This window comes from Vipera ursinii (assembly GCF_947247035.1).
Source record: "Vipera ursinii genome assembly, chromosome: 11".
Lineage (NCBI taxonomy): Eukaryota > Metazoa > Chordata > Lepidosauria > Squamata > Viperidae > Vipera > Vipera ursinii.
In genome coordinates, this window is record NC_139524.1 from 7,472,796 (window position 1) to 7,486,814 (window position 14,019).

The window sequence follows — 14,019 nt, forward strand, 5'->3', positions numbered from 1 at the left end:
GCCTCTTTCAGAACACACGGCAATTATTTGTGCTTCTTTGAAAGGCTTGCAGATAAACGTTTCTCTTACAGGTTTCTTCTGGTTTGACATCTATAAAAGGATCACAGACTTAACAAGTCTGTTCTTTAGAGAATTGGAAATGCGTGCAAAAAGAGAAAAAAAGAGCCCAGAATATTGGAATACTGTCAGACTGGGGGAGGGGGGGGGTGTAGTGAGAAATAAATAACTAAACACCACCCTCCTTTCCCAAAACCCCTCCATATGACAGCAGTAAAGCCCAATTAATTGGATAATGTATTGGCACAGGACTCTGCCATTTCTCCCCCCCCCTTTCTGGCTGACAGCTCTCTCTGAATATTTTAGAAACAATAACGTCCATTTCAGCTTTGCTTCCATCCAGTATTTCAACCCTCCATGGGAAAAAGAGAGATGAGAGTTGGGGGGGGGGTTTGAGTGTAAATAATTTGTTCAGGATTTTCCGTTGAAAGGTGCAATCGAGCCGAATCTGAATTTTTTAACACAGACCTTTATGTCAGACACTCCGGCAAAAAAATTCCGCTTCTTAAATGCTAGGCAGATTTTGCTTTACATTTTGTTTTTGTTTTTTTTACTATGTACTAGGTGCAGTCAGCCAGCTGTTTAATGGCAGGAATGCTTGGGCAACGCCTGGCCCTCCTTCCCCAGAAGCTAGGAAACTTAAAAGGGCCTTCCCCACTTTTGCTGAACCCACCCACCTACTCCCCAAAATAGCTTTGAAATGAAAATAGTTTGAGGTGGGAGATAGGCTGACAAATGTTTAATACCTGAAGGTTTTCTGAAATTGCCCCACACCCTGAAATACGAATTAATGGTTTTATGTTTGTGTAATCTTGGGGTGGGGGACATGGGGGAGTCATTTCAGCTTATTTCCACTCCCTTTGGAAGAAGTCGTCCTTCCATTTATGGGTAGTCCTCAAGTTATGATCATAATGAAGCCTGTTCATCGTGGTGATAACTTACGAGGGTCGTAAATCAAGTCACATGATCAACCTGATTTTATAACCTTTTTTTTTGATAAGGGTCATTATGTGAATCCATGGTTTGCTAAGGGCTGGTTTTGCCAAAAACTGGAAGTAAATGCAAATTTTCGGCAAAACCATTGTAAAACTCAGTTACATGACCACAGGATGCTACAATTGGTTGTGAATAATGCTTGAGCACTTAGAGTGTGGTTATGTGACTAGTGGGGCAACGATTGGAATTTGGGTCATAAGTACCCCATGTCATAACTTCGAATAGTCACATAAGTCAAGGACTACTAGCATAATGCTCATTATGTACCTATTTTCTATCAATGATTGTTTCCTAACCGTACCCACCAGGAACTCATATTTGCTGGAGCAAAAGAGAGTGGGTTCATGAACCATGAAAATATAGAGCCAGCTTGATCTAGAGCAGACATGTCAAACACAAGGCCCGGGGGCCAGATCCGGCCCGCGAAGTGGTTTCATGCGGCCCGTGAAGCCATGCTGGCAACAGTGAGGGAACGGCCCCCACTGCCTTGGCCCTGGCCCAGAGACCCTCCTCCTGCCAGAGACCCCCAGATTTGTCCCACTCCTGCCCAGGCCCCCATAGGCACCCTTGATGCGAACGATGTAGAGCTGGCCACGCCCACCCAGTAGGCCATACGCACTCTAGCCACACCCACCCAGTAGGCCACGCCCACCCTGGCCACACCCACCCGGCCCCCTGAGGGCAACCGCAATGCTGATGCGGCCCTCAATGAAATTGATTTTGACACCCCTGATCTAGAGGTTGAGGCAACAGGTTAGAAAGTGGGAGACTGTGAGTTCTAGTCCTGCCATGAAAGCCAGCTGGGTGACCTTAGGCTAGTTCCTCTCTCTCAGCCCAAGTCGCCTCAAAGAGTTATTGTTGTGGGTAAAATAGATGGAGAAAGGAGAGTTAGATATGTTCGCCATCTTGGGCTATTTAAAAAAACAACAACAATGAAGGTGGGATAACAAATTTTTTTTTAAAAAAAATGGATCAGGGTGCCCCCATTTTGCAGTCAAAAAAATTAAGCATGGTTGCCAATATATGCGATCAAAGCTTGAATTTGCACTGTTGCAGCCGCCATCTTGACTTGTTTGACAGGGTGGCGTGTGAGATGCACACTTTGCAGTTCTGCTTTCAAGGAGGGTAATCCCAACTGGCTTGGTCAGTCTGTAAGCAGGACAGGGGGGGATAACCTTACTTCTTTCTTTCCTATTCCAGACGGGCGCCCAATTGGTGTGGAAGGAATTCAAGTCCTTGGAACTGGCAATCTCATGATTTCAGACCTCACCGTGCAGCACTCTGGGATATACGTGTGTGCGGCCAATAAGCCTGGCACAAGGGTGAGGAGGACAGCCCAAGGAAGACTCGTGGTGCAAGGTAAGACTCCTAACTGCGGAAATGCTTCTTCGCACCGCAGGGGACCCTAAAATGGGTTTCCTTGAATTTTATTCGTCAGTCAGTTGAAACAATGAGTGACTTTGTCCCATCCGTTCAGAATTTCCTTTTCTGCTTAAGAACATTAACAAGCATCAGGTTTCAACTGCAAGTGTTCCTGGCAGTACGTGAGAAAATGCTGTGCTTTAGTTAGAGTTCGCCGAGTTGCAAGTGGACAAGGCAAATTGTTTCCTCTTGCTTTTCTCCATTTCCCTTTCCTTCTTCTGCTTTTTCGTCTCCTTTTTTCCTCCTCTTTCTCCTTCTTCTCTTCCTTCTCCTTCCCCTTTTCTTCCTCCTCCTCCTGCTCCTCCTCCTCCTTTCCCCTCCTCTTCAGTTTATTACAACGATGTTGTTTCTTTCTCTCTTCTTTCTTTGTGTTATTTTAGCTGCACTTAATCCTCTCCAAAGATTTAAAGAAGGATATTCAGTGATCTCAGGAGGACTAGTTAAAAAGAGATCCAGAAGTCACAGTTTGCCTGCAGCTTCCCTTCCCTCACCTAAGGGAACATTGATAATGTTGTCAAGGAGGCAAAGAACATCATGTCCCTTATGATACAATTGCACAAGTGACACACAGAGATAATCCTTGAACTTATGACCACAGTTGGGAGCAGAATCGCCAATGCTAAGTAGAGATTCATTGCCATTAAGTTGCAACCAATTTTACGACCTTTTTTGCTGCTGTTGTTAAGCGAATCTGGCCTTGTCAGAAGCCTCCTGGGGAGGTTGCAAATGGTGACCACGTGACCCCAGGATGCTGGAATCCTCTTTGATACCAGCTGATTGCCAAGTGCCCAAATTTTGATCCCATGATCATAGGGAGACTGGGACAGTTGTAAGTGAGAGGCTGATTATAAGTCACTTTTTTCAGCATCGTCATAACTTTAAATGATCATTAGATGAATGGTCGTAAGTCAGTGACCACTTGTTTTATAGATCATGATGGCTGTTACATTGTGGCTTGTAGCGGGCACCTTAAGTTTCAAGACCAGGATGGGAACAATTTCATTTTGCTGGAAGACTCTAGCGAACTGTTTCTGGCCAATATTGACAGGATTAGAAGGCATAGTGGTGCAGCTACTTACGAATTCCAGATTTGCTACTCAGAAATGGTTGACACTCTGGCAGTTCAAGCCCTGGTAGCACTGTGGGGTGGAGTAAGCTCTCGTCACTTGCTTCCAGCTCCTTTCCTGCCCACCCACAGTTTGAAAGCATTATTGTGAGTAGATAAATAGGTACCACTTTGGTGGGAAAGACTAGTTGCTTGGGGAGAACAAAAGCCAGCACTGGACCTGCCCAGACACGAGATGAGATTGGCAGAAGAGGCCCTTGAAGATGTCATTAACCTGAATGCCACAAGATGATGCAGATGATGCAAGCTAGTTCGTCCTCTGTGGTGCACCGTAGATAAGCATGCAGCCACGAAACCAAACGAACTACAACTGGGCTGTCAGGACTACTCTGTAAAGTATGCCATAGGAAATAAATAAATTGACAGGGATTATTCCAAATGAATCAGTGCTTTAGCTCAGCCTGCCACCACTCCTTACTCAAGGCATCTATAACAAGTCCTACTGATGTCATTGTTGCGTTTGTGAGATTGTGTCACAGTGCTTGATATCACCTGCCTCCATTCCTCTGAAGTAGAGCGATGCCCTCCTATTCCCCAAGTGGATCGGAGAGTCCAGGAATGTGAAGACCAGCTAGTTATGCCATGCCACGTTTGAGGCGAGGGCAGTCCTCACACATTTCTACAAGATGGTGTTCGCTCTCTGTAACTTTTGATCTTCCTATCAGATAATACAATGTTACCTTGGTGCTCAACTGCTTTGAAACTCATCAGATTTGGTACTGAAAGCATTTTGACATGAAAATTTTGTCCTGGTACTCATCATTTTTTGTCCCGGTACTCAACACACAAGCTGGAATTTGTCAATGTCGGCTGCCTTGTGACTCACTACATTATTCCTTAAGGGAAAGATTTGTCTGGTACTCATCATTTTTGCTACTCATCGCCCCTCCCGGAACCAATTAATGATGAGTACCGAGGTACCACTGTAAAAATTCAACACAGTCAAATGCCAATTCTTTCCTTTTTATTTATATAATTACATTTTAGGTCCAACAGACCGAAGTTTCATTCTGTGGAATAAGACACTGTAGGAGAAGAGTCCTATTCATCTGTGGTAGCAAATATCAGACATGTCTGGTAATATTTTTTTTTCAACTGATATGATTGATTCAATTCATAAGCTTTCCGGATCAAGCACATGACATAGAGCCAGCCCTTCAATGCATCCGATGAAGTGAACTTCAGTCGCCAAAGCTGATGCCCTTTTCATAAAAAAAAAAATTTTTTTTTGAGTTTTGCTGAGAGCAGTCAGACAAACAACTGCCTGTGCAGGTGTAGTTCTTAACCACTAGTAAATGGACTATATAAAAGTTGCTTGGTTTGTTTATTTTCTGGTTCTGTTCTGAAAGAAGAGGAAGAGGGAGGAGGAGGAGGAGGAGGAGGAGGAGGAGGAGGAGGAGGAGGAGGAGGAGGAGGAGGAGGAGGAGGAGAAAGAAAGAAGAAAAGAAGAAGAAGAAGAAGAAGAAGAAGAAGAAGAAGAAGAGGAGGAGGAGGAGGAGGAGGAAGAAGAAGAAGAAGAAGAAGAAGAAGAAGAAGAAGAAGAAGAAGAAGAAGAAGAAGAAGAAGAAGAAGAAGAAGAAGAAGAAGAAGAAGAAGAGGAACTACTTAAGGGAGATGCTCAAATGGATTCCAGCACTGCCTCTCCCCCACCCCCTTTTTCACCGCAATATTGGGACTCTACCCCTGATCTGGCAGCCGGTGGAAGTCCTTTGAAATTATGTGCATGTTGTTGTGCACAAGAAAATCCTACCCCACCCCCTCCCCTGTACTGGCAGCTCCTAACGACGATTCCGAAAAGCCACTTTTAATGACCGTGGCCAGAAAGGGGTTTCTTGAATGTTTGCTGAGTCTTCAGTCTCCATGGTGAAGTTTTTGCAGAGAAGGCCTTTTTACCAACAAAAAAAGGGGAAAAAATAGAGGTGGTAGCTAAAACAACCCAGCTGGCAGCCCAGTGTTGAATGGTGCCTTAATCCTTTCCTGATTACAAGCCCTCATTTTGTCTTTGAAGTCGCCCGCTTCCCCTTTCTCATCAGCTTTTCTCGTGAATCATTTGGGCTTGATGAGCTTCGGAATCTAAAATTCTATATATATATATATATATATATATTTCCCACCCAAGCTCCCTAATTGGACATTTTCACAAGAGTGGAAAAATGCAAAGACCCAACGTTGCCCTAGGGCTGAAGTTGCTTCTTTTTGTCAGGTGGGCTCAGAACGGTTTCCCTTCTCAGAGACAGCAAGATTTTTGCAGGATCCAATCTGGGTCAGTTCCCGGGACCAGAGGTTTAGTCTTCTGAGCTTTCGGACTCATGTTGAAGCCCATCCTTGAGGAACAACTCTATCGGAATGTGTGCTTTAGGCTATTCTATGCATGGTATAAAGGGACACGGTGGCTCAGTGGGTTAGGACGCTGAGCTTGTCGATCAGAAGATATTGGCAGTTTGGCGGGTTAAATCCTGAGTGCTGCGTAGCAGAGCGAGCGCCTGTTACTCGTCCCAGCTTCTGCCAACCTAGCAGTTCGAAAGCATGTAAAAATGCAAGTAGAAAAATAGGGACCACTACGGTGGGAAGGTAACAGCGTTCCGTGCGCCTTTGGCATCTAGTCATGCCGGCCACATGACCACAGAGACGTCCTCGGACAAGCGCTGGCTCTTCGGCTTTGAAACGGAGATGAGCACCGGCCCCTAGTGTTGGAAACGACTAGCACACATGTGCGGGGGAACCTTTACCTTTATGCATGGTATGGTCTCCAGGACAAGCCTCAGCGTGAGTGCAAAAGCCTGGCAGACAAAAGCTCTGGTCTCAAAAAGGTGAAATTTATTATACTGAGACGTTTCATTACTCATCCAAATAACTTCTTCAGTCAAAATGAAAATTTTTGGTTAGGTGTAGAGTTGAGGAGTCATGGGAATGAACTAATTCTTGCAGGGGTTCCTTCCCCAAAATGAAATGCAATATGTAAATGTAGCCTCAGTCATCCAGGCCAGAAGTGTGTAAAAAAAGGTTAAATCATGGAAACTGGACCAAAGTTTATTAAACCGAGATGTTTTGATATTCATCAAAGTAAATTCTTCAGTCAAAATGAAAACCCTTGAAAGATTTGGTTCATTTCAATGACTCCCTCGCTCTATGGCCTAACCAAAAAAATTTAAGTTTGACTGACAAAGTTACTTCACTGAGTAATGAAACATCTCAGTTTAATAAACCTAGGTCCAGTTGCCATGCTTTAACATTTTTTTACATGCTTTTGACCTGGATGATCAAGTCTACATTTACATATAAACCTCTGGTCCCGGGGACCGACCCAGATTGGACCCTGCAACATTATCTTGGGACATGTGTGTTTGCTTTCATTGGCAAGATGCATTTCTCTGTCTGCTGAAGATTCACTTTGCAAAGTGGCTCTGTTCATAGCTGGTGGCCAGGCACAACTGAGGAAGGGAGGATTACACAGGCTTCAGTCCGGACTTTTAATGCAAGAATGAAAGAATATGACGACAGAGAGTGTTCACGAAAGCTTCTTTCTTCTAATTACATGTGTCAGTCTGAACAGATGCTACCACAGTCCTGATTTTCTTTTCACCCTAGAGCAGAGGTAGGCAACCTTGGCTCTTTTATGACTCGTGGACTTCAACTCCCAGAATTCCTGAGCCAGTTGAAGTCCACGAGTCATAAAAGAGCCAAGGTTGCCTACCCCTGCCCTAGAGTAACCACACCTCTCCTATAGCGTACAGAAAATTGAGGGTGATAGAACCTCCAAACCTCGTTTATTTAGTGGAGTACAGGTAGTCCTCAACGTACGACTTTATTTAATGACTTTGAAGTTACAGCAGCCCTGAAAAAAGTGACTTGCGACCAGTCTTTGCAGTTATGACCTTCATAGCCCTAACCTGAGTTGGTGTGAACACAATGAGTCCCAAACTGAATCTCTTTCAGAAGTAGGTGGAGAAGATTTCCAGAGCTCGTGATAGCTATAGGTTTAAACACTAGCACTTAGATTTATATACCGCTTCATAGTGCTTTACAGCACTCTCTGAGTGGTTTACAAATCAGTATATTGGTCCCAGCAATCTGGGTCCTCATTTTACCCACCTCGGAAGGATGGAAGGTTGAGTCAACCTTGAGCCCCATCAGGATCGAACTGCTGGCAGTGGGCAGAGTCAGTCTGCAGTACACCATTCTAACTACTGCACCACCACGGCTATGTTACTTCATTATTGGAGGCAGTACACTGAGGAACTGAGGAAGGAAGACTACTATTGTCCTTATACCCTACTGATCAGCCACTGAGACCCGGATGAGCCTCACCAACACATCCCTTCCTACATTCTTACCATAACCCTGTGATTGGAACCAATGTTCAGAAGTCCTACTCCATTCTTCTTCCCCAAACTCTCAAAATAATTTATCCTTCTAGACATGTGCTGTTGTTAAGCCATCAGCATAGCAATGAGAAATGGCTCTTCTCAGCTTGCAAGCTGTCAGGTGGCTGCAGATGGCATCTAGGAAAGGGGTTGGGTGAAGCACTGCCTCCTACATCATTTCAGAAGCAGGCAGCTGGAAGGGGTCTAGCAGTAAGTCACAGGAAGTGATTGGAATGGACTGTTTGGAAAACAAGCAGGGAAAACCTGGTGGGACCACCCATTCTTTAACTCAGCATGTTCTTCTTTTCCTTTTTTAATTACAGTCAAACATGCCTCCTTTGCCTCATTTAAATTTTGTTGCTGAATTTTCTAGGCCTTCCTTCCTTCCTTCCTTCCTTCCTTCCTTCCTTCCTTCCTTCCTTCCTTCCTTCCTTCTTTCTTTCTTTCTTTCTTTCTTTCTTTCTTTCTTTCTTTCTTTCTTTCTTTCTCTCTTTCTCTTTCTTTCTTCTTCTCTCCCTGTCATTTTTCCTTCCTTCCTTCCTTCCTTCCTTCCTTCCTTCCTTCCTTCTTTCTTTCTTTCTTTCTTTCTTTCTTTCTTTCTCTTTCTTTCTTTCTTCTTCTCTCCCTGTCATTTTTCCTTCCTTCCTTCCTTCCTTCCTTCCTTCCTTCCTTCCTTTCCTTCCTTTTTTTCTTTCTTTCTTTCTTGTGAGTAGGTAGAAAAACTAAAGAAGCAGAAAGAACATAGAAAGAAGCAACTTCCGATCTTTTTTTTTTAATCCCATTTATATCCCGCCCTTCTCCGAAGACTCAGGGCGGCTTACAATATAAGCACAAATCAATGTGCTTAGCAATTACTGCAGTTACAAATAAATATATCATCTGTCCTCCCTCTTTAAAGTTACATCATAATTCCCTTCTTTCCATGTTTTACTCTTTCTAATTATCAAACTCATTCATCACCAATTCATTGTTTTTCTGTTGTCAGCAACAGCTTCAGCACAAACAGTTTCCCATCACTGACAAACGGATTTATTGTCTTCTCCCTAATCAAACAAGTCATTTTTGCCCATTGCTCTTTATTCTTGAGCCTCACTTGATGCTGAATTACACCCAGCTGTTCCCCACTTTTGAAAACCAAACTGAGGCTGGTTTTATTCATCTTGTCTCCAACTCTTTCCTGGACTTCAGTTCTCTTCTCTTCCATGGAAAATAGCAGGCTGCTTCCTCTGCTGTAAACTTCCTATCCCAGTGAACTTCCTATCCCAAATTAAAAAGTTTACACAATTGGTTAACATTCAGGGGTGTCCGCAGGATACAATAAAAAAAATCAAGGTAGTGGTCATGACGGTGCAACTGCACCTATTTTTTTCATCTACACCGTATGGACATCCCTGGACTGTAAAGCTTGAGAAGGACTTTTAAGGTTCCTGGGATCTCTGGTGAGAAGGTTAGTCTGTGTGGTGGATTTGATGATGGACTTATTCCTGAGCAAACACACAAGTTGCCATAAGCTTCTACCCAACCAAGTGTCCTTTGTAGGGGTTAAGAATACAGTTGCACAAATTCCTCACCAGCAGAGTTGCCAACAAATCATGGGGCAGGCAGGAGGTAACCAACCGATAGCAAACTTGTATGAGTTCATTTCTGCAACTTAAGAGTATTGTACATATTAGGTCTACCAAATAACAGAATAACAAGAGTTGGAAGGGACCTTGGAGGTCTTCTAGTCCAGCTCCCGGCTCAACCAAGAGACCCTATAGCATTTCAGACAGATGGCTGTCCAATCTTTCCTTGAAAACCTCCAGTGTTGGAGCACCCACAACTTCTGAAAGCAAACCGTTCCACAGGTTAATTGTTCTCACTGTCAGGAAATTTCTCGTTAATTCTAGGAGTTCTTAGTTCTCTTTTTGGTCCCTCTTGTAGCTAATGTTGAAATAGAAATTAAATGCAAGTGAGACTGCCCTCTAGATATAGTTTGTAATCCACGAGTGTATTAAAAATGATGAACAGATATATTTTTAAAAAGATGAATAAAAGATAAAAAGGAAAAGGAAATCTCAGCTGAAAAGAAAAAAAAATAGTAATTCAGCTGAGAGTAAAAAAAGAAAAAGAAATATCAGCTTGTAGTTACAGATGGTCCTTGAGTTATGACCATAATGGAGCCTGCCCAAGTGACCGACCCAATTTTATAAAATTTTTGCAGTGGTCATTAAATGAACCAGTGGTTTGCTATGGGCCAATCTTAACCAAAAACTGGGAATAAATGCTGTTTTTCATCAAACCAGTCATAAAATGTGGCCACATGCCTGCGAGATTCTGCAAATGACGTAAATGTGGGCCGGGTTATTATTTATTTATTTATTTATTTATTTATTTATTTAATTTGTATACCGCCCTTCTCCCGAAGGACTCAGGGCGGTGAACATATCAAAAACAAGATACAAAAATTAAAAACGATTAAACAAAATGCCCACGAATAAGTTAAAACACATTAAAAGTAGGTTAAAACACATTAATAAAACCCTAACCCCATCCCATCAGGCCAGGCCAGCTTGTTCGAAAAGGTAGGTTTTGAGATCGCGCCGGAAGGAGCGGAGGTCGGGCGCCATCCGGAGCTCGACCGGAAGATGGTTCCATATTGAGCATCCAAAGGGGAAGCAGGAGGGGGGGTGCATCAGAACTTCAAATCTGTGTCATAAGTAGCTTTGGGGGAGTCTGTCATAACTCTGAATGGTCACTAAGCAGCCGTTTGTAAGCTGCGGACTTCTTTGCAGAAAGCCACAAAGAAGACCAGATCATTTGCCTCCTCCTCTCTTCCCCACTGGCTGTCAGGCTGCTTTTTGGTGTCTCAGGACCATGATTGATGCCCTGATTTCAAACGCCTCTGAAGAGACACTCATGCCCTTCAGTGTTGAATAGGCTGGCTGCTCTTTGCATTCCTTCTCTCCTCCGTCTCCTTCAGAATAAAAGGCCTCCGTGGCCCAGCGAGTATTAGCAGCTCCTTGACTGTCCCATAGTTGCCAAGGAGCTGCTGGACTCTGAAAGGCCTTCTGTTTACCTTCCTTCCATTGTTCACCCATCTTTGCTTCTCCATATGGAGCTCCATGCCGCGGTTTTAGCGCACCGTGGTGGGGAGATGTCTGTGGAATGCACTACAGTGGCCTCCTTCACACAACAAAGGTTACCGGATCAGGGGAAAACCCAAGCCTCTGAAAGTGCACCATTTGCTGACCTTGCTAAGGGTTAATCATGGCTAGATTTTTGTGGGTTCGGCCATTATACACAGAGAGTCTCTTTGGTTCGTTTGTGGTTCAGTTTATTATGCAAATCCTAAGATTTTTAGCAGGCTGATTAAGCAGCGTGGACATATTGTGATGGTTAACATACATTTAGAAAAAGATCCTCTTTGGAAGATGGAATATGATTGGCAGGGAAGGAAGGAATTCAGTCACTATATTCACACCATAGATGTTGTGCAAATCCAGTGGCCGCTGGCACACATGCTAAGCCTGGTTGGGATTCACCTTGCTTGGCTTCGTGGCTTAACACAGCAGTTCCCATCCTTTATGTCTTGGCGGTCCAGGGGGGGGGGCGTGCAACTGGTGGACCAGTGTGTGCGGGTGCCAGACTGCCATTTGTACAAGTCAAGCAGCACACATGTGCACACGTGCGCTGGCCAGCTATTCACATGGCCCACTTCCAAACCACCAACAGCCCGGGAGTGGGCCATAGCCCGGGGGTTGGGGACCCTTGGCTTAGCATATTGTGTGAATCTGAGCTACTTAGGTTATTTATAGCTGAATGTATTATGCACAAATTCACTAAGTATGTTATTTACCCAGCATCTGGATGATATAACTTCCTAAGTAGGAACAACAGAGTTGGAAGGGACCTTGGAAGTCTTCTGGTCCACCCCACCTCCCAAGCAGGAAATGCTGTAACATTTCAGACAAATGGCTGTACGGTCCCTTCTTAAAAACCTCCACTGATGAAGCACCCACAACTTCTCAAGGCAAGCGGTGCCACTGATTAATCATTCTCACTGTTAGGAAGTGTCTCCTTAATTCTAGGCTGCTTCTGTCCCTGATTAAGTTCCATCCCTTGTTTCTTGTCTGGTTTCTGGTGCTTTGGAAAATAGGTTGACCTACTCGTCTTTGTGGCAGTCCCTCAAATATTAGAACACTGTCATCGTGTTATCCCTAGTCCTTCTTTCACTAGGCTGTTGTTGTTGTTAGCTGCGAAGTCATGTCCGACCCATCGCGACCCTATGGACAATGTTCCTCCAGGCCTTCCTGTCCTCTACCGTCTTCTGGAGTCCGTTTAAGCTCAGGCCTCCTGATTCAGTGACTCCATCCAGCCACCTCCTTCTCTGTCGTCCCCTTCTTCTCTTGCCCTCAATCTTTACCAGCGTTAGGCTCTTCTCCAGTGAGTCCTTTCTTCTCATTAGGTGGCCAAAGTATTTGAGTTTCAACTTCAGGATCTGGCCTTCTAAAGAACAGTCAGGGTTGATCTCCTCTAGGACTGACCGGTTTGATCGCCTTGCAGTCCAAGGGACTTGCAGGAGTCTTCTCCAGCACCGTAGTTCAAAGGCCTCGATTCTTTGGCGCTCAGCCTTTCTTATGGTCCAACTTTCACAGCCATACAATGCAACTGGGAAGACCATAGCCTTGACTATACGCACTTTTGTTGGCAGGGTGATGTCTCTGCTTTTTAGGCTAGACACACCCAATTCCTGTAACCATTTTTCATATGTTTTAGCCTCCAGTCCCCTAATCCTCTTTGTTGCGCTTCTCTGCACTCTTTCTAGATTCTCAACATCTTTTTTATAACAGTTAGCAAAACATCTCCAGAGACTTTACCAATGGTGATCTTCTTGTGGTAGGAAGTTCTCCAGTTTAAACAAAGCCTGGAGAAGACTCTTGTCTTGTCCCTGTCAGTTATTCCTCTATTCCATTGTGACCAGAAGAGAATATTGATTTTAGTGATCCTGGGCTAAAAGCTCTTAATCGTTTCCCTGTGTAGGAAAACCAGAATTGCTTTTCTTTCAATTCCTCTGCCCAAAGTCAAGCAAAGAAGGTGTCTTTCACTTTTCTTTTCCAGCTCCTGCAGAATTTGTCCAGCACCCTCAGTCAATTGCCAGGCCTGTGGGCACCACCGCCATCTTTACCTGCTTGGCCCAAGGAGAGCCTTCCCCGCAGATCACATGGTTGAAGAATGGGCAAATTTTGGAGCCGAGTGAGCACATTAAACTGAAGAACAACAATAGGTAAGATTCTCTGCTGACAGCAGCGAATCCAGTAGAGGGAGAAGCGAACTCAGGCGGCTGGATCTGGATCTACCAGATATCAGGATAAAGTCAGGGTCAGTTCCTACAAACGAGCCAGTTCCTTGGCAGCAATATGGAAGTGGCTTGCTATTGTCTTCTTCCAGAGAGGAACTTTGACTACCCAGTCTGACCTCCAGGTAATGGGAAAAAGGTCCTTCCAAATCACACCTTTAGTGCTTCTAGACTTGTCCTCATGTTCATGTTTCTGAATGCAGCATATGGCTCAAATGTTAGACTAAAGGGCTCTTAATAATGAACAGTAGGAAAATGGGAAAAAAAACAAGAAGAAAGTACATATTAGTATGATTTATTTGTTAGAGTTGAAACCCGGGTCTCTGTTTGGGGGGAATGGGACAACTTGCCGTGGGACAACTCACTGCGGGACAATTTAACAATTCTATTTAATTATTTAAAGTAAATGAAAAATTATTTTAATTTTTACCATGTACATTTCATTCTGTCCTTCCTTTTGCATCCTTTCTTTAATGATTCTTTTCCATAATTACTTTGATATTATTGTAACTTTTGTCCCACAGTGAGTTGGCTATGGCAAGTTGGCCGTGGTGAGTTGGCCATGGCAAATTGTCATAGACCCTTGTTTGGGGGTTGAAGTCTTGTGTCTAGTGTTCCCTCTTCCCATTTTGCCCCCAGGAACAACCTTGGGAGGTAGATTGGGCCAACCTTTGTTGATCCATAGAGAATCCTGGAACTTCTGGGCCTGATGGAAG

The 14,019-nt window shown here is 44.1% G+C and overlaps 1 protein-coding gene across 1 annotated transcript in view; it reads left to right on the forward strand.

Annotated features, from left to right (window-relative positions):
- Nucleotides 1-14,019, forward strand: part of IGDCC3 (immunoglobulin superfamily DCC subclass member 3) — a gene marked incomplete at both ends in the record, with an annotated part of 98,890 nt that overhangs the window by 53,900 nt on the left and 30,971 nt on the right. Inside the window, 2 exons of the mRNA XM_083371736.1 lie at nucleotides 2,254-2,412; nucleotides 13,066-13,231. Of these exons, the coding sequence (XP_083227862.1) occupies nucleotides 2,254-2,412; nucleotides 13,066-13,231 (325 nt within the window). The remainder of the gene's footprint in view (nucleotides 1-2,253; nucleotides 2,413-13,065; nucleotides 13,232-14,019) is intronic.